Source organism: Diceros bicornis, chromosome 7, assembly GCF_020826845.1.
Source record: "Diceros bicornis minor isolate mBicDic1 chromosome 7, mDicBic1.mat.cur, whole genome shotgun sequence".
NCBI classification, from domain to species: Eukaryota; Metazoa; Chordata; class Mammalia; order Perissodactyla; family Rhinocerotidae; genus Diceros; species Diceros bicornis.
The window spans coordinates 11,433,461-11,454,901 of NC_080746.1; the positions used below are offsets into that span (position 1 = coordinate 11,433,461).

General features: G+C 35.7%; 1 protein-coding gene across 1 annotated transcript; it reads right to left on the reverse strand.

Annotated features, from left to right (window-relative positions):
- Positions 1–565: 565 nt before the first annotated feature.
- LOC131407829 (olfactory receptor 8A1-like) lies at positions 566–1,504 on the reverse strand. The gene has a single exon (XM_058544435.1). The coding sequence runs from the start codon at positions 1,493–1,495 to the stop codon at positions 566–568; it is 930 nt and encodes a 309-aa protein (XP_058400418.1). The 5' UTR covers positions 1,496–1,504.
- Positions 1,505–21,441: the final 19,937 nt, after the last annotated feature.

The following is a 21,441-nucleotide window of genomic DNA, read 5'->3' on the forward strand; positions in this document are numbered from 1 at the left end:
CATGTTAGTGGCTAGTATTATTATTGTTGTTACTAAAGAAATTACATAAAGGGATTGGGTAGAAGTTCTTGGGCAGGAATAAGTAGAGGAGAGGCAAAGAGCAGAGGAGGAAGTCTGGATGAGGAGGAGATGTGTATCACTTCTTGGTGACTTTTAAATTCACCTCTTTTGCTTTGTGTACTCCCAAAGGCAAAAAAAGTAAGAATTGGGTTGAGTAATATTTTCTATATAGAAGGTAATAAAGCAATGAATGAATTTCACATCAATGCTGAAAGTTTAAAATTTCTGTTAAATTACAATTAAGATAGTAAATGTTTACCAAAGAACTCAGGATAGAGAAAATGGATCTCAAATGACAGAAAACATCAACTTGAAACCATTTGGTTTCAAACAGAAATGAGAATAGAGAGAGAAGGAATGAAGTGGGAGACAGGGGAGGAGGCATTCGCTCAACCATGCAGAGAAGCGATTGTTTGGATCACGGCTGAGCAACCATTAAGAGGGCTTCCCTCTGCTGCTTATAACAACTTACTTTTAAAACTGAGCAAGACTACTAACATTTGCATCAAAACATTTTTCTCCTCAGTGTTTTCTGCATGGCAGCCTTTACCTCCTTATTCCTCAAGCTGTAGATTAAAGGGTTCAGCATGGGGATCACTGTGGTGTAGAACACGGAGGCAACGTTCTCCTGGGCCAGGGAACTGGCCGTGGAGGGTTTTAAGTACATGAATGCAGTAGATCCATAGAACATCCCCACTGCTGCAAGGTGGGAGCTGCAGGTGCTGAAGGCTTTGGACCTTCCCTCTGTGGTGCTGATGTGGAGGATGCTGGAGAGGATGAAGACGTAGGAAACAAGGACTGTTAAGCTGGTGACTATGATGTCGAATCCAGCCAAAAAGAAGACTGTCATTTCAACATCATAGGTGCTAGAGCAGGAGAGCTTCATGAGGGGGAGGATGTCACAGAAGTAATGACTGATGAGTTGCTCACAATAAGACAGTTTTAACATGAGGCCAGTCTCTATTGTTGAGCCAATGAACCCTATAGCGTAGACCACAGCCACCAGCAGGGAGCCGACTTGATGAGACATGATGATGTTGTAAAGCAAAGGGCTGCAGATGGCGACATAGCGGTCGTAGGCCATCACTGTCAGCATGTAACACTCAGCAATGACAAACACAAGGAAGAAGTAGAGCTGTGACATGCACCCTGCATAGGAGATGATGTTCTTCTCTGACACAAAGTTCACCAGCATTTTAGGGGTAATGACAGAGGAGTAGCAGAGATCCACGAGTGACAGATTGCTGAGGAAGTAGTACATGGGGGTGTGAAGCTGAGCATTCAGACAAATCAGTGTGAACATGCCCAGGTTCCCTATCATGGTAACTAAGTAGTTCGAAAGGAAGAGGAGGAAGAGGGGGAGCTGGAGCTCTGGCTGACTTGTGAATCCCCCGAGAATGAACTCTGTCACTGTGGAGTGATTTTCTGCAGCCATTGTCCTCTTGTTGAGAGCTCTGTGGGGGTGGGAGAAAAGAACCCTGTGAAAGGCTGCATCTTGAACTGCTGGGTGAAGCTAGTTTTGAGCATTTGGGGCCACCTGAGTGAACCTAGGCTCTTTCCTGATGCATGTTCCCCTCATCCTGCTCTCTGCTGGGAGGAAGACCAGACCCTGGGTGTTTATCCTATTATCCTAGAGCAGGTGTTCTTAAAGTGTATTCCCCGGAGCAGCAACATCGGCATCACCTGGAGATGTTAGAGATGCAAACTCTCAGGTCTCACCACAGACCTACCTAATCAGGAACCCTGGGGATCGGGCCCAGCAATCGGTGTTTAACAGGTGATGCTGATCCATGCAAAGTTTGAGAACCTCTACCCTATAGGTAACAAGCAGTATATTTCATATTTTGTAGTTGGAGATGTATTTTGCTTCAGAAATGAAATTTCCCTATCATCTATGCAATTCCTAAATATTCACTGAATGTGAATATATGAATACCATTCTCAAATCGATGCAGTGTAAGGGCAACATGATAGTTACAACTGTATAACTGAGTATAAGTCAATTTCTATATCTGAAAGATGAAGAAATCAGTGATATCAATTCCAGAAGTCATTATAAAAACGACATGGGATAACGCATATTTAGAATTTTTTTTTCAAGCACTCAGTTCCTATGAATATGTGAGTTGTCATAGGTGTTGGAAGGTGTTCTTTAGTTTTTCATTGAACTCGTGGCCCTAATACAGTGATTCTGAACATTGGCTGTATATTATAATCTCCTGGAGTATTTAAAAGTATTGATGCCTGTGTTCCACTGGCAGAGGTTCTGATGTAATTGATCTTCGGTGCAGCCTGGGCCCTAGCACATAGTATAGTCCAGAGTAAGTGCTCAATAGCTATTTACATTATTATTATTGTTATTATTATTTTCAGATGATAATATCAAACCATGTTCCCATTATCTCCCTAAAGGCAAAAACTCCAATTATAGATATGTCCATAAGAAGCATGGATCATCATTGCAGGATATGATACCTGTAGACATTCCCATCTCTAAGATGTAGTTTTTTGTGTTTTTGAGGAAGATTGGCCCTGAGCTAACACCTGTGCTCATCTTTGTCCACTTTATATGTGGAATGCCTGCCACAGCATGGCTTGATAAGTGGTGCCGTGGTTCATGCCCCGGATCCAAACCTGTGAACCCCAGGCTGCCAAAGAGGAGCGTGTGAACTTAACCACTATGCCACTGGGCTGGCCCCTCTAAGATGTATTTCTTAATCTAAAAACCTTCAATTCTCATTATTTTAATTGCTTCTTTTTATAATTACTAGTTTTATATAATGCTCTTTAAAGGTTAATCTCATGAACTCCTCCTAAAATTTTTGGGTTTACAGTAGTATTTTTATTCCCATTTTCATATTGAGAAAACTGAAGTGCCAGACACCAAGTGACTTCGCCGAGGTCTACTAATTCTTAGTGACTTGGAACTCAGACTGCTCTCTCCTGACCATGAACTTCTTCCCTTGGCTCAAGTGTGTATCCTTATTAATCTGCACATCTACAGCTCTAAGCAATGTTGTGGTTGAATGTGCTTTAGACTTGATGTCTTAGTTTGTGCATAGCATATGAAAAAAGAGGACTGCTATATTATGTTTTTCATTCTCTTGGAAATTAAGCTTTAAAAGTTAAATAAGTTACCCAAAGTCATACAACTTGCGAGAGGCAGAACTGGGCCTAAAACCCAGGACTTCTGACCATCAGTCTGTTTTCTTTCCATTAAATGATATTGTTTTGCTGTAGCTTAATTTTGTGTAGCAGTTTATTATTATTTAGTAAACTTAACATTGAAATTTCTGGAGATAGAGGATAGAATTTATTGCTTTTTCAGGTGCATTTTAAAATTACAAAGATAATATACATGCATTGTAGAAAATTAGAAATACAAATAAACAAAAATAAAATACCATCATTCTGCTACGTGGAGGCTAACACTGGTAATGACTATCCTAGATTTTTTCTATGCATATATGTATTTACATGCGTATAAGTATATATGTATTTTTAAAAAAACATTTGGTAACCTGACATTTTCATTAGCACTTTAAATTCATTGTCTCATTGATTCCTATAATAATAATAACTCTAGCACTAACTGTATATCTTTTTCTTATGTGTAAGAGTCTTTAAATCCTTAGGATGTGGTGTGAAGACAAGGAAATCTGCATTGCATTGTAAACCTTACATGTTAAATTATTGGTGGTGAGATATTTAACTTTGTAATAACTACTACCAGAGGTAGCTAAGATTTTTTGACTGCTATTTCTATTTATTACAAGGGAGAAAAATTTCTTCTACATAACAAAAATAGATTAAAAAATTCTTGCATACCCCCTTGCACCAAATTTATACGTCTTAAAGCAATAAGAAACAGGAAATCCACCTTGCATTACCATTACCAGAAATCAAAGTGCCTTACAAAGCAGTGCAGAGTGAACACCATTCACTCAGCATAGTGCAGACGGGAAAATTTTAGAGAGCAGTGATTGAACTTTTACTCCCGTAATCATCTAATAATATAAACTAGGCAAACATGACCCACAAGTTTGATATCAGTTACTAGAATTATTACCTCTAGTTTTACCAGACCATCAGAGGGTCCAGATTGCTGCTGATGAGAACACAGCACACAAAGAAAAAACACTTAGAGATGAAGGTAAACGTATGATTGGAAATAGCCTTCATTAGAAACAGGAGTCATGGCAGTAATATTTGTCTCATGCAATTGCTTTAAATCTGTAATTAAATACCTGTGGTGAGGAAAAATGGAACACAGTCTCCTGGAAATTGTAGGGGGTGCCTTGGTTTAAACAATCAGGAAATAAATATCAGTAAATGAGAGAATCATGCAGATTTATATCTAGTGAAGAGGCCTGCAGAGTCATGAAAAATGAGTCACCGACATTGGGAGACTGGGAGGTCTGTCTATATATATACATATATTTATATGGGCAGAACCTCCCCTGGGATGCAGTCACTACAGAGACTGGAGTCCTTACTAAGGGAGCAATTAGGGTCTTGGTTTACACCTGTGCTGTGAGTCATGTTTTTGTCTCCTAGATGTGTTAATTTTTCTTTTATTGGGAGAGTCATCTTGTAGCTTGGGAAACTTAGAGTCTAATGCTAGCATTCTAATATTTTATGACCAACAAACCCACCATCATCATCATCATCACCACAACCACAACAACCTCAGTCATCACCATCAACATCATCGTCAGTTACTACTGTTGTTGTTACTCATCATTAGTTACTCACTATTAGACATAGTCAACAGGGTTTTAAATGTTCATATTAAGAGGTTTTTATTTTATTTTTTTATTATAATTTTATTTATTTATTTATTTTTTCCCCCAAAACCCCAGTAGATAGTTGTATGTCATAGCTGCACATCCTTCTAGTTGTTTTATGTGGGACACAGTCTCAGCATGGCGGGAGAAGTGGTGCGTCAGTGCGCGCCTGGGATCCGAACCCGGGCTGCCAGCAGCGGAGTGCGTGCACTCACCACTAATCCACGGGGCCGGCCCTAAGAGGTTTTTAAAACAAATTCAAATATTTTACTAAAACCAACTATATAATTTCAGTAAAGGAATGTTAATTTATGAAGAGTGTTAAATTTGTCACCCACCTGCTGCACCTGTGGACTCAGAGTGTAGAATGGTAGGAGGTTGAGAGACATATGAAGGTAGACTGATAGAGCTCTTCACTCATATATTCTCATTCATGAGGGAAATATGTTCATAAGAAAATGTACTTTTCAAGAATTCATTCTGTAATACCTTATCCATGAAAATATTGCTAACGATTTTTAAATTAAGCTTTTTATTTTTATTTTTGTGAGGAAGATCAGCCCTGAGCTAACATCCGTTGCCAGTCCTCCTCTTTTTGCTGAGGAAGACTGGCCCTGGGCTAACCTCTGCACCCATCGTCCTCTACTTTATATGGGACGCTGGCACAGCATGGCCTGAGCAGCAGTGCCTCAGTGCGTGCCCTGGATCTGAACCTGTGAACCCCGGGCTGCCGAAGCGGAGAGCGTGCACTTAACGCTGCGCCAACGGGCTGGCCCCTAAGCTTTTTATTTTAAGATAATTGTTGGTTCACTTGCAGTTGTAAGAAATAAGGTTGAGAGATCTTGTGTGCCCTTTATGCAGTTTCCCCCACTAGTAACATTTTGCCAAATTATAGCACAATATCACACCCAGGCTATTGCATATTGGCATATACAATCCACTGATCTTATTCAGATTTCCCCATTTTACTTATAGTCATTTGTGTGTGTGTGTGCATATTTAGTTCAATGCAATATTATCACATGCGTAGGTTCATGTCTCCTCCACCACATTTCAGAGAAAAACATTTCCATCACCTTCATTGTCTAATTTTCAAAGTAATGACTTGGTTTCTTATTATCCTTCAAAGGTGACCAGTTACTTTTATTTAGTATCGTTATACTGTCACTGATAAAAAATATATTTTATGCATTTCAGTCCATTGCAATTATTATCCTCTTGTTGCTCAAAATTTTCTATCTTTGGCTTGTAAAATTCTCTTTAGTTTGTCTCTTGAGTCTTTTTGACACAGTGCTATTAGTTTCTAGCACTAATTGCTATCTGATAGCTTAAGATCTTCTGAGCTCATCTCATACATTTCATTCTTCAGTTCAGGTGTCAACCATTTCTCCAAGAAACTTGGTTTCTGTTAGTGGTGAAATGGTGTTTTAAGGCCAAAATTTAGGTGCTACAGGGGCTTATTGCTTCTGGGTTAGTTATTGTTTCTAAATCTTTTCAAAAGAACTAGAAAATTTAGGACTACATGGTTCTCAAGGGATCTCTTTTTTATTAAAATAGACCAATAATTTTATTAAGATATGTTTTGATATTTGTTCTTGGGCCATTTTCATGGGTGTGATGTTTATCTTCAATATGTCACTTCAATTTTTTTTTAACATTGGGAAAATGTTCTTGAATTATAGGTTTTATTATTTGTTCTGTCCTTTGCTTTGGTTTTCTCCTTTGAGGCTCCTATTCTATGTAGTTTAAATCTTCTTTGCCTTGTATCTACATTTATTACTTTCCCATTGATTCTCTTCATTTATTTTTTTTCTCTTTACTTTTACCCCTTTTTCACCTTCTATTTCTCCTAAGGTATTATCTATTGTGTTTATTTACTCTTTGGTTACTTCTAATTCTGTCTTAATTTCCTAAATTTTTTATTTCTAATAATTTCCTGAGTTCTATTGCCTAATTTATGAGATTTTCTAATTCAGAGTTTTCTTGCTTTTTCATACATTGTATCATTTTCAAAATATGTTTTATCTCATTTTTAAATAATCTAATAGTATTCATTTATTTGTGGAAATGTGGTATGAGCTGATTTGTGACTCCTCTTGTAAGCCATCCACCATAAGCAAGTGAAAAACTGGATGAAATACATAAAATAATCATTTTGAGACATTGGACAGGTGTTGCTGAATCTAAGACAGAAGAGGAACAAATGAGGTGAGCCTTGTATTAACCCTGACTTCTTATCTGGAGATCCTTTCTAGATGATGGACCAGAGCAGGTATATGCAAAGAAAGCACAAAATTGTTGATGAGCTGAGAAACAGCAGACCAGAGTTTTGGGAGGCTGAAGTAGCTGGAACATGTTGAGAAGTATATTGAAGCCACACAGAGCAAGAATTCTAGAAATCTGCATGCGGGTCTCCTTGTGTCTTTGTCTGAGTATTAAGCTATGCATTTATAAGATAAAACTCCATGAAGCTGAGCAAAGAATAAATAGAAAAAAAAAAATAAAAGCTGAGCAAAGAATAAATAGAAAAAAGAAAAAACTTGGATACTTTAAGCTAAATAATTATCATAGCTTGCACAGTACTGTGAGATGTTTGTGTTACAACCAGTCAGTAAGGTGATCTCCTTGTATTCCTGTGGCATTTCGTAGATCCCAGAAGATTTATGTCTTAACATTAGGCTAAATTCATTCTAGAATAAAAGATATACTTGATATGTATTAACAAAGCTTAAATCAAGCCTCACAAACATCAAACCAATATACAAGTAGCTTAACTAGCTGCCAAAACAAATTTAAGACACTTTAAAGAAAGAAAAAAAACAATTAAGAGAGTCAACAATGTACAGCATCCTATCAAAAATTAGTAAACATTCAGATAAGCAGGAAGATGTGTAAGAAAATCAGGAGAAAAATAAAAAGAGATAACAGATCTGATGAAATACGGGACAAGAGTTTAAACCACCCATTATAAATTTAGCTAACGATATAAATGAAGATATTAACAGAATGAAAAGAAAAATGGAAGATATAAAAAGAATGAAAAGAAAAATGGAAGATATAAAAAGAATGAAATAATTCTTTTAGAGATTAAAAATATAAAATGAAAATGTATTGATTGGGCTTAATAGAAGATTAGCCATTGAAGAAGAAAAGATCAATGACAGAGCAATAGAAATTATTAAAACTAAAGCACACACAGAAAAAATGAACAAAGTAACTTGAGGAATAATATCAAGAGGTCTTATGACTATGTAATTAGAGTCCCAGAATGAAGAGAGGAGACAGAAAAATTATTTGAAGACAAATGGCTAAAACATTTTATACTTGATGCATGGAGATACAGATGATATGAGAAGTGCAAAATGTTCATAATTGTTGAGCTGGGTGTCGGGTACATGAGCATTTAGTAAACTATTCTCTTTACTTTGTATATGTTTGAAATTTTCCGTTATAAATTATAGAGTTAAAAAAGACTAACAAAATAGATAATAGATCCAAGAGTAAAAGCAAGAACTTCAAAACTTCTAGAAGAGAAAAACAGGAAATTTTCACGATGTTGATATAGGCAAAGGGATTTTAGACTAGGCACAAAAGCACTCACCAAGAAGACAAAAATGACAGACTTAAAATTAAAACTTCTACTCTTTGAAACAGACTATTAAAGACGTTAACAGACAAGACACACTGGGAAAAGATATTGAATGTAAAAGGACTTGCATTCAGAACCTATAGAGAGCTCTTACATGTCACTTATCAAGAATACAAATAACCAAATTAAAACTCAACCAAAAATTTGGATAGCTACTTCAGAAAAGAAGAATTACAAATAGATAGAAACACATGTAAATTTTCTCAATGTCATTATGCATCCGGTAAAAACAAATTAAAAATACACTGACATAACACTATGTGCTTACTAGAGATGTTAAAAAAACCTGGAAATATCAGGTTTTGTTGAGAACCTAGAGCAAGTGGACCTCTCATACATTGCTGTTGGAAATATAAAATAAACAGCTTCTCTGTAAAATCTTTTGGTAGCTTCTTATAAAGTTAAACTTGCCTATGACCAAACAATTCCACTCTTAGATATTTATCCAAGGTAAATGACAACATCTCTTCACAAAGAGTTTGGTAGATGAATGCTTATATCTGTTTTATTCATAATAGCCAAAACTGGAACCAATCCCCTGTCCATCAATAAGTGAATGGATAAACAAGTTTGTGGATATATTAATACAATGAATTATTACTAATCAATAAAAAGGAATGTATTACTGATACACACAACAATATGAATAAATCTCAAAAGCATTGTGCTGGGCAAAAGACATCAGACACAAAAGAGTACATTCTGTAGAACGCTATTTAATGAAATTCTACTACATCAGGCAAAACTAATCAATAGTGATAGAAAGCAAGTTAGTGTTTGCCTGGGCTCGGGGATAGAGGAGATTGACTGCAAAGATCTTTAAGGGGACTTCATGTGGTAATCCAAATTGCTCATGTACAATAGTTGTATTTAATAATTATTGTATTTAAATTAGGAAAGTTGATTTAAAATGGAAAAATAAAAATGGCCAACAAAGAAAAATGCCTAATGCCCAACATCTCTAGTAATCAAAGAAATGTGAATTAAATAATGAGACGCCATTTTCAGAATCAAATTGGTTTGAGAAGTTTTTGAATGATAAGATCTATTGTTAGCTAGGATGTGGGGAAAAATCACTCTCATATGTTGCTTATAGGACTATATACTGGGAAAACCTTTTGTAAGTACAATTCAGCAGTATATACGAAAAGTCTTAATAAAGACCACATCATTAGACATAACAATTGCACTTTCAGGAATTTATTCTAAAAAAATAATGTTATATTTGCAAAAGTGCATATTCTATTCAGCATTGCTTATCGCATTGAAAACTGGACAAGAAAACAATGAAGAATTGACAGGCTTAATTACGGTTCTCCCGTCAAAGGGATACCACATATCCATTAAGAATGATGTTTAATTTTAGTGATTTATGTGAAAGATGTTAATGGTATTTTAAATAAAAAAAACTTTAAAATTTTATATACAACATGATGTACACTTGTCAGCAAACAATACTATGCAAATTAAATGCATGCATAAAATATGTGGAACAATATACATTGAAATGTTAACCTATTATTGATGGATTTTGGAAATATGAGTAATTTTAATTTTCTGCTTTACGTTTACCTATATTTCCTATTTTTATGAAATAAACACATAACTTAGAAAATAACTGAAAGTAAAACTAGACATAGCAAATTGACCATTTTACAAATTAGCTATTCAGTGAATTGGCTTTCAGCAAATTGGCCTGTTGGTAAATTAGCTTTCAGTAATTGATTTTCAGGCAACTATCATGAATCTTTTAAAAGGTAAAATCAACATGGTTTAATTATTGATGGAGAGCAACTGGGAAAATGTGCCATATTCTGAGATAGGGTAACATAGGAGAAGGAGAAATTTTAGAGGGAAGATAATACTAAAATAAGAGTTCAATATATTGAATTTTAGGTATCTGTGGGATGTTCAATTGCTGATGTCCAGTAGGTTCCTTGTATTTCAGGTATAAAATCTAGCCTAGGAACATAGATGCAACAAGTCAAATCATTCAATGTAAGAAAGTGGAGAACACAGAAAGTAAGTAGAACAAGAGGAAGAAAGTTGAGGATGTTGGATCATCAACATTTATGGGCAGGTGGAGATGGAGCCTTGAAGGAGAATGAGAGGAAGTGGCCTGAAGTAGGAGGAAAACTAGAAAGTTCAGGTGTCTTGAAAGTGAAGGGATGTGAATAGTTCAGGAAGGAATTAGCTGTCAACAGTATCAAGTAAAACAAGATTGAAAAGTATTTACTGGATTTAACAACATCTGACTTGATTTATTCAACAACATCATGACAGATAAATCAGGTTTAATTATTGCTATTCTACAGAGGGGGCAAATAATAGGCAAAGAGAATTTAGCGTCTTGTTCAAGGCAGTACAATCAGAGCAGATCTTTAGACTCAGCTCCTTCCACAATAACACATTGCTTCCTGATTTGAGCTAGCCAGCAGAATAACATTCCTGAGAAAAAGCTTTGTGAAATTCTGGAATGCTTTACAGGGAAAGTATGCAACTTTCATTCTCAGTAAAGCTCTTTATAAATTGCAGACATTCCCTTCAATCTTTGTTCTGTATTTGTCTAAGATTTTTGTTTTTTTAAAAAGAATATTTTTATTGTCTGCAGAGATGTCTTTATTATGTGTAGAATCATCTCCCTGCTCGTACCTATCAAATCACAACTTGCACTTGAAGACCATCTTAGTTTTTTCTGATTAACCCCATCTTTAGTTCAATGCACCCCACAATCTTGATTTATCTTTCCTCCTTGGGAAATTGTAGATTTTATAGTATTGTAGAGGCAGATTTTCTTTATGAAATAGTACATATGTTCCTAAAATGTAATGCTTAAGATAAGAATTTTATTTTGAGGAGCTACCTGTAACAAAGATGAGCCTTGAGGGAGCTCGATAACTGAATTCTTTTCCACCATTTCTGTGGTAAGTTTCAGTATACTGGTTTCTTCACAAATAACTTGACTTTGGAAATCTCAAGCAGTAGGCATACGTCATCTGGCATCATTGTCAGTAAACCACCGACACTAGTGCATTAAGACCTCAAACTGATTTATAAAACTAGTTATATTTCTATTTTTTTGCAAGAAGGGAAGTGAGGGGGTTCACTAAATGTCTATAGGAACCTCTTGTGTATTGCTTCGGAAAACAGAAGACACCCCTGAATTCATGAGATTGAAATACTGATTTTTATTGAAATATATTCATGTGCAAGTCTATTCTATCCAATAAGATTTTACGGTGCATCTAAAATATATTCATCACTGTTTTCGATACCGAATGTGTTAGTGTATGCAAAAGTTATAAGATATAGATTTTTCCTGGAAGGAGCTTTTTATCTAGTTGGGCTTGTAGAATATATTCTTGAAATAATCAATTAATAGTAGGAAGTTCTTGTAGACTAAGCACATATAGAGAGTTACGAAAGAATGAGTGAACAGGACAGCAAGAGAATGATCTACTTGTTATGTTCAATCCATCTATTGACTTCTCAGGAATATAGCTATCCCTCATCTTCAACTGTTCTCCTCTCTTAGCATCTGTAACACTTCATTTATACCACAATTATTTACTAAGTTGAAAATTTACAAAGGCCACATTTAATCCTCACAAATACCCACAAGTTTGGTATTATCATCTTTATTTTTTAGATGGGCTATTGAGTCTAGACAGGGTTAAGCAAGCTGCCCACATTCACACAGTTAATGAGTAATAGAGTTAGGATTGAATTCTAGGACTGGTTGACTCCAACCCTGCTCTTAGATGCTACACATACCTTTTGAAACACTTCTGATGATCAAGTTCTTTTTATCATTTGTGGGCATTTTCAGGGAAAGTTTCAGTCCTTTTTTAAAATTTATTATTTTATTTTATTTTTAGAATTCTTTTATTTATTATGAGGTAACAATGGTTTCTAACATTATCTAAATTTCCACCATAAATCATTATATTTCAATTTCTTTCTTTTTTTTTTTTTTTTTTTTTGCTGAGGGAGATTCGCCCTGAGCTAACATCCGCTGCCCATCTTCCTCTTTTTGTATGTGAGCTGCTACCACAGTGTGCCACTGACAGAGAAGTGGTGTAGGTCTGCACCGGGGAACCAAACCCGGGCTGCGCAGAGTGTGCCGAACTTAACCACTAGGCCACAGGGGCTGGCCCTCAATCTTCTTAAATTTATGGAGACTTGTTTTGTGGCCTGATATGTGATATCCTGGAGAATGTTCCATGTGCATTCAAAAAGAATGTGTATTCTGCAGTTTTTGGATGGAATGTTCTGTATATATCTACTAAGTTCTTCTGTTCTTATGTGTTATTTAAGGCCAATGTTTCCTTATTGATCTTCTGTTTGGATTATCTATCCATTGATGTAAGTGGATTGTTCAAGTCCCCTACTTTTATTACTTTACTGTTAATTTCTCCTTTTATGTCTGTTAATAATTGCTTTATCTATTTAAGTGCTCCTATGTTAGGTGCATAGATATTTACAAGTGTTATGTCCTCTTGTTGGATTATTCCCTCGATCATTATGCAGTGCCCTTCTTTGTCTCTTGTTACAGCTTTTGTTTTAAAGTCTATTTTGTCTGATATAAGTATTGCTACCCCAGCTTTCTTTTCATTTCCGTTTGCATGGAGTATCTTTTTCCATCCCTTCACTTTCAGTTTGTGAGTGTCTTTAGGTCTCTTTCTCTCTCTTTTTTTTTTTTTGTGAGGAAGATCAGCCCTGAGCTAACATCCATGCTAATCCTCCTCTTTTTGCTGAGAAAGACCGGCTCTGAGCTAACATCTATTGCCAATCCTCCTCCTTTTTTTTTCCCCCCGAAGCCCCAGTAGATAGTTGTATGTCATAGTTGCACATCCTTCTAGTTGCTGTATGTGGGACGCGGCCTCAGCATGGCTGGACAAGCAGTGCGTTGGTGCGCGCCTGGGATCTGAACCTGGGCCGCCAGTAGCAGAGCGCGCGCACTTAACCGCTAAGCCACGGGGCCGGCCCTCTTTAGGTCTGAAGTGTGTCTCTTGTATGCAACATATGTAGGGGTCTTGTGTTTTTTATCCATTCAGCCACCTTATGTCTTTTAATTGGAGCATTTAGTCCATTGACATTTAACGTAGCTATTGATAAGTATATACTTATTGCAATTTTTAAACTTTTTTTCTCAGTGTTTTAGTAGTTCTTCTCTCTTCCTTTCTTCTCCTCTTGCTATCTTCCCTTATGATTTGATGGCTTTCTTTAGTATTATGTTTGGGTTACTTTCTCTTTATTTTTTGTGTTTTTATTATAGATTTCTGCTTTGTGACTACAGTGAGGTTTATATATAATAACCTAAGTTTTCATGGCAATAGGCTCTGAAGCGACATCAACTCGGAGAGAGTTTTCCTGGTGTTGCAATACACATACAGACGAGAAACTTCAAGGCTCCTAGAAAAAAGTCAACTTTTAGTGAACCTTTGAGGTCTTCTTTACCTCCAAGTCCCTATGAGAGTTTATGGTAGTTAATTATTTTTCTCCATTTGTAACTTACGTCTAGTGGGATTAAGATTAGGCTTTGGGATTCATTTGAGTCACTGTGGACACAGCAAAATTCTAAGTGTAAACCTACAAATGAAGCACTATTATTGTAGAGAATTGGCTGAAAAAGTCTCACACATGTGGCTAATCAAGAAGACATTGATGTGTGCACAGAAATAAACATAGTGATTGGTGCAGAGATTGTAGTTGGACTTGACAAGAATCTGGGTTTCTGCCTTTGTGGTAGGATTTCATACTTCTCATGAGAAGCTCTGATCAAAAACATAGCTTACCCTCTTGCTCACTGAGGCTTGAGTTTCTCTGAATACAGAATTTTTTCCCTTTGATTAAAAATATAAATTCCCTGTGAAAGGATTTGGAGTATATGTGGCCACATACCAGCTCAATTAGTCCCTGTACAAAGGAGTTTATCAGATCCCTTCCTGAGAGCTGATTTGAAAATTAAGGGAATTATGGGGGCTGGCCTGGTGGTGTAGTGGTTAAGTTTGCACGCCCTGCTTTGGTGGCCTGGGGTTCGCAGGTTTGGATCCCGGACGTGGACCTACACACCACTCATCAAGCCATGCCGCGGTGGTGTGCAACATACAAAATGGAGGAAGAATGGCACAGATGTTAGCTCAGGGACAATGTTCCTCACCAAAAAAAAAAAAAATTAAGAGAATTTAAATTAGCTGGTGTTAGCATTTTAAAGATCAGAAATGTGTGTGGGCAGTGACCTTCATTGTGTGACTTGTGCTTTTATAAAAAAGCTCAGAAAGGTCTTTAAGTCTCTCTAACTTGTCACCAAGTACAAAATTCCCTCTGTGATAGCCAGTGCTTATGGTGAAGCTATTGTCTGAAGCACACGATAACAATGTATTGCCTGGGAGGAGTGATACATTAAGAACAGTCACCCATTGGTCCGTTAGAGTAGCTGATATTAACAGCACAACTCTGACCAAAGTCTGTCAAGTGTTTGCTCAGATATCAGCTTCACAAAGAGACCTTATCTACCATCCTATTTAAACACACAACTCATACCCTTTGGTTTGTTTTTTATAGCTCTTATCTTTTAAAATTTTACATGTTACTTATTTCTTTTATTTATTGTCTGTCTTCCCCCTACTAGAGTTAAAGTTCAATGAGGGCGGGGAGTTTGTATTGTGTAGAGGTTTATCTGCAGCCCCTAGAACAGTGCCAGACACACAGTCTCTCTATTAATATTTCTTGAATGAATCAATGAATGTCACTCTGTTATTCAAGACTCTGAGAGGTTACTCATTGGGTCAAGAATTGACTTTAGGGTTAGAATTGTAGCCTTTCCTTAGTATGCTTCTGGTCTACTTTTCTAGACTAATTCCTTTTGTCTTTTGAAGATTCACCCAGGTTGTTGCACGTATCAATAATTTGCCCTTTTTTATTGCTGAGTTGTAATCCATTGTGTGAATATACTATTGCTTATTTATCTATTTTCCTTTGATGCTTATTTGGGTCATTACCCAATAAGGGAAATGTTTTTGGCTGTTATGAACAAAGCTATTGTGAAAATTCATGTAGGAGACATTTTGTGGATATATGCCTTAATTTGGGGGATATATGACTAGGAATGGAACTGCTGGGTCACAAGGTTTCACTTTATGAGATACTGCCAGTTTTACAAGTATTTATACCATTTTACATTCCCACTAGCAATATAAGAACATTTTACTTGCTCCACATTCTTGTCAACATTTGGTATTGTCAATCTTTTAAATTTTAGCTATTGTAGTGGGTGTGTAGTGATAGCTCATTGTGGTTTTAATTTGCATTTCTCTAATAAGTAATGCTTTGAGGAACTTTCCATATGCTTATTGTCCATTTGAACATCTTCTGAAGTGTCTGTTTATATCTTTGTACATTAAAATTTTTTTTATTCTTTTATTAATTTATTTATAGGAGTTCTTTGTATAATGTAGATATGAGTCCTTTGGTAGATACATGTGTTGTGAATATTTTCTCTCTGTTTGTGGCTTTCCTTTATATCTTTTTTTTTTTTTTTTGTGAGGAGGACCAGCCCTGAGCTAACATCCAATGCCAATCCTCCTCTTTTTTGCTGAGGAAGACTGGCCCTGGGCTAACATCCATGCCCATCTTCCTCTACTTTATATGGGAAGCTGCCACAGCATGGCCTAACAACTGGTGTGTCAGTGCGTGCCCGGGATCCAAACTGGCAAACCCCGGGCCGCCGCAGCACAGCACGTGCACTTAACTGCTTGCACCACCAGGCCAGCCCCCCTTTATATTTTCTTAATGATGTATTTCAAAGAGCAGAAGTTTTTAATATTGATCAAATCAAATTTATGGTATTTTTCTGTTATGGATAGTACTTTTTGTGTTTTAGAAATTCTTACTTTATGATCTTGAAGATATTCTCCTTGAGGCTTCTTGTGCGTTTAAGTCTCTGATCCACTGTGAATTAATTGTGTATGGTGTGAAATAGTGGTTGATGATCACTTTTGTTTATATATAGACATCTAGGTGTTTGAGAATCGTTTCTTGAAAATAACTTTCTTTTCCCACTGAATTGCTTTAGCACCGTTGCAAACCAATCAATTGACCCTATACATATGGGTCTATTTTTGGACACTGTACTCTGCTCCATTAATATATTTACCTGTCCTTACTTCACTACTACACTGTTTTAATTTCTGTAACTTTATGTAATTCTTGGAGTCAGATATGCAAGTCCTCCAACTTTCTTCTTTTTCAAAGTTGTTTTGGTTATTCTAGGACCTTTGCATTTCCATATAAATTTAAGAATCATCTTATCAATTGCCAGCAACATGTCTGCTGGTATTTTGACTGGTATTGAATTGAATCCACAGATTAATTAAGATAGACTTAATTTAACAATACTTAGTTTTCCATTTCATGAACATGGTATATCTTCACTTAGATTTTCTTAAATGTTCTTTAGTCATATTTTACAGTTTTCAGAATAGAGGTCATACACGAATTTTGTTAAATTAATTCTTAAATATTTCATTTTTTTTGCTAGTGTAAATAGTATTTTAAAATTTCATTTTATAATTATTTTTTGCTTGAATGTAGAAATACTATTAATTTTTATATGTTAACCATGTAACCATGATCACTATATTAATTTACGTTTAAATTCTAGTTGTTTATTGATTTGTTTGTATTTTCTATGTACACTTATGTCATCTGTAAATAAAAATGGTTTTATTCCATTCCAATCTTTAGATCTCTCATGCAAACAAAACACGGAGAACAAATTTATACTGGGAATCTTATCTAACTGGGTTTAGTTTGAAAGTACTAAGCAGCTGGAAATTCAGTTAGAAGCAGTGTGCAGAGAGGTGTGAATGGAGAGTAGAGGTAGTCATTGCAAATTTTGGGTTACTAGCAGGTGCCACACAACGTTGTTTCAGTCAATGACAGACCAGACATATGACGGCGATCCCATAAGATCAGTACCATATATCCTAGGTGTGTAGTAGGCTATACAGTCTAGATTTGTGTAAGTACACTATATTTTGTTCTCACAATGATGAAATTGACTAATGATCCATTTCTCATAATGTATCCCCATCATTAAGCAATACATGACTGAATATGCTTGACATTTTGGCTGATACATTGTAGAGACTGAATTATGTTTTCTTTCTTTGAGAGGGTTGAGAAGCTCAATAATTTTTATTATTGAATTGGCTAGAACCTCCCAATGTTGACTAGAACTCATGAAGTGGACATTCTTGACCTGTTATTGACCTTAGAATGAAAGAAGTCAGTATTTCACTATTGAGTATGATGTTAGCTGTAAGTGTTTCATAGACATCCTTTATCAGACTTAGGATGTTCCTTTCTATTCCTATTTGCAGAGGGTTTTTATCATTAGTAAGTATTGCCTTTTCTCAAATACTCTTTCTGCACCTATTGAGATGATTATATGGCTGTATTCTTTTATTGTATTAACATGGTGAATAATATTGATTGATATTGCAAATGTTAATCCATATTTGTTCCTCTTTTCCTACCATCTCTTAGATTATTTGAGTTTTTAAAAACTATTCCATTTAAGGCCTTTTAATGGGATTTTAGCTATAATTCTGTATACTACTTTTATTGTATTATTTATTTTTTATATTATTATATTATGTTTTATAGTGCTGTCATTTTATATATTTTAATTCTACATATATTATATATCCACCATAAATTGTTTATTGCTTTAAGTAGTCAAAGTAATTGGACTTCTCAAGAAATTTAAAAAATAGTCTTTCATGTGCATCCACATATTTACCATTTCTAGTATTCTGCATTTCTTCCTGCAGATCTGAGCTTTTATCTGGAACCATGTACTCTTCCTCTACCTCATTTTTTTTGTCATGTAGGCTTATTGGTGACAAATTACTTCACTTTGTTGGCCTGAAATTTTCTTTCTTTCTTTTTTTGAAGGGTAATTTTACAAGATACAGAATACTAGATTAATAGTTTTTTCTTTCAGTATTTTAAAGATGTCATTTTATTTTCTTTTGATTTCCATTTTTTTATAACAATTCAGCTATAATTCTTATTTTTGCTCCTTTGAAAGCAAAGTGCCTTTTATCTTGGTTGCTTTTAAGCTATTTCTTTTATCTTTAGTTTTTGGAGTTTGTGTATGATATGCCTAGCTGTGGTATATTTTGTATTCATATTGTTCATGGTTTCCTGAACTTTTTTGTTTTGTGGGTTCATGTATTTCAACAAATTAGGAAAATTTTCTTCAATTATCTTTAAAAATATTCCTTCCTCCCAATTCTCACTCAACTTAGCTTTTGAAACTCTGATTACACATGCATTGGTCTATTTAGTATTGTTGTAAAGATTTTCGTTGCTATGTTCTTTTCAATTTTTTTCTATCTGTATTTTAGTATGGATAATTTCTATTGATCTGTTTTGCTTTCAATGACCCTTTCCCCGGCTGTGCCCAGTCTGCTATGAAGCCAACCCAATGCATCCTTTATTTCCAATATTATATTTTTCAGTTTTGAATTTTTTTAAAAAATTTTCTTTTAGTTATTTTTATTTTTTATAAGTCTGTTAAAAATTGCCATCTGTTAGTCAATTTTGTATTCCTTTTTTCTATATTTAAATAGATAATTATAGTAGTTATTTTAAAGTCTTTGTCCACTAATTGCAACATTCAGCTCACATGTAATTCTGCTCTTGTTGAATATTTTTCTTCTTGATTATGGATCATATTTTCTTGCCTCTTTGTATTTCTGGTAATTTTTTTTTTATGATGCTAGACATTGTGAATATATTGTAGAGACAGTGGATTATGTTATTCTTCTCTACAGAGTGTTGAATTTTGTTTGGGATGCAGTTAACCTACTAGTAGATCACATTGACCTGTTGAGACTTGGATTTAGCCTTTGCTATGATGGGTCTATTTAACTGTTGCCCTTAGCCTGAGGGCTTAGTCCTTACTCCTAGGGTATGGATTTCAGGGGTCTCACCTTAATGCCTGGTTTACTCACCAAAGCCTCTCCACTCCCACCAGGGCAGAATTCTAGTATTTCCCTAGTACTCTTCATCCTCTGTGATCTCTGTTCAGGTCTTAGTCTCCCAACAGCTGTCGCCTCCTAGACCTTTCTTTATTCCTCTTAGTAGAGACTGCTGCCATTTGAGTGGACTCCACTTCACTATGCTTGGTTTGGAAATTGCCCTTAGTATGAAAGTTAGGATGAATGTGGTAGTAGCCACTTCATTTTCTTGCTGTCTCTCAAGAATTTCATCCTTGTTCTGTCTGCTTCCCAAAGCTTGCAAATAGTCATTTTGTATATTTTTTCCAGTCTTATAGTTGTTTAGGTCAGAAGGTAAGTCTGAAACTAACTCCCCTTTATACCTGAAATCAGAAGTCTGATTGCTTACTGTTAATTACTTGTTCTTTGCATTTGAGCCAAGCTGAAGGCCCTATGACCTCATGGACTAGGAGAGATTTGAAACATGGAGAGTTAAACGAGATCTGTGACCTTGGGCTAGTGGCTTTATTTCTTTGGATCTCCTTAGTGTCTTTGTCTGAAAGGTGAGGGTAAATATTAGTTTCGTGGATTTATAAGATGCTAGCTTTGGAATCAATTGGGAAGATTAAAAATATTACAGTTACCATATTCATATCCATAGAGATTCTGATTCAGGAGGTCTGAGTGGAGCCCTGAATTTCTGTTTAATAAACAGTCTAGGTATTTGTGGTGCTCAGCTATGTTTGGAAATACTGGATTTGATAATTTTCTGAGTCTTTTCAGGTCTAAAATACTATGAGTATGTGGTCTTGATGTTAGAGAAAGTAAGTAAAGATCTGAGAGATTGAGACATAGGATAGATATTTTTTGCAAGGCGAGGTTGGCATTGCAGAGTAGAAGACAGAAAAACACAAAAGCAAACCAAAGAGGAAGAACAAATTTCAATGTGTCCTTGCAGTAGGAATCTGATCTGCTAGGATTCAATATGAGAGCACTGAGAAGCTAGAAAGTCAGTAGAGAGAAGTGCTCTAAGAAAAGTGGGTGGAAGGCAGGGACAGTAAAGGGAATTTTAGTTAGTTAGTAATTTAGAGAAAGGTTGTTCTTGGCACAGGTTGAGAGCAGTTACCTGATAGGGGTTCTTTGTTCCCATTAAACTTACTCTACATGAGAAGACAGGGGAAGGGAATCAGAGACGTCTCCTTTCTTGTCTGAGCTGGAAGTAGAGCAATTATTTCCTGGAATGAACTAGAATATGAATAAAGTATTGAATGTCCTATCCTAAATTATAATAGATGACCCTTTGTGTTGACCTTTCCTTGATCTAATCACTTCTTTTTATTAGAGTCTTTGCATGTTCGTTTGTTACTTTACAAGAGATTGTCAGAACCAAAAGGCAGAATACTGATTATGGATTTCAGTGGCTCTCATTAGGAGGAAGTTTAGTCTGGTGATTATGATTCAGGGGCCTGGAGTGAGAAAGACTCAGGCCTGTAGGCTCTGAAACATACTGTCTGTGTGAGAAACTTGCCTTTAAATGGATGCCATTATTGTGAGGAATAAATAAGGATATATTTGTGAAGTGCTTTGGATCTTGGCAGCAATAAGTCAGTATAAGGGATCTGTGTCAGGTACATTATTGGGTATTCAAGAAATGGTAATGATAATTTTTTTTTCACAATGATTTTTCTCTTAATATTACTGGATGAATGTTTTTGAAAGAATTATCTCTAAAAACCAAACTAAGCAATACCAAAGGTATAAACAAACGTTTATTCTTTCTTTGGGAAAGTAATCTCTGAGGAAATGGTCTCAAGGGAGACTGTGTTTTAATAATCAGGCTGCTGAGATCTGTAATCCAAATAAAACACTTTATTCTCCTGTTATCCAGTGGTCAGGAAAAAGAACTCTCTCCTTCCTGTTAGCTGGAGGGGCT

What these genes read in the sequence shown, in the direction of transcription:
- LOC131407829 (XM_058544435.1), bottom strand. Translation starts at nt 1,495, where the DNA reads ATGGCTGCAGAAAATCACTCCACAGTGACAGAGTTCATTCTCGGGGGA.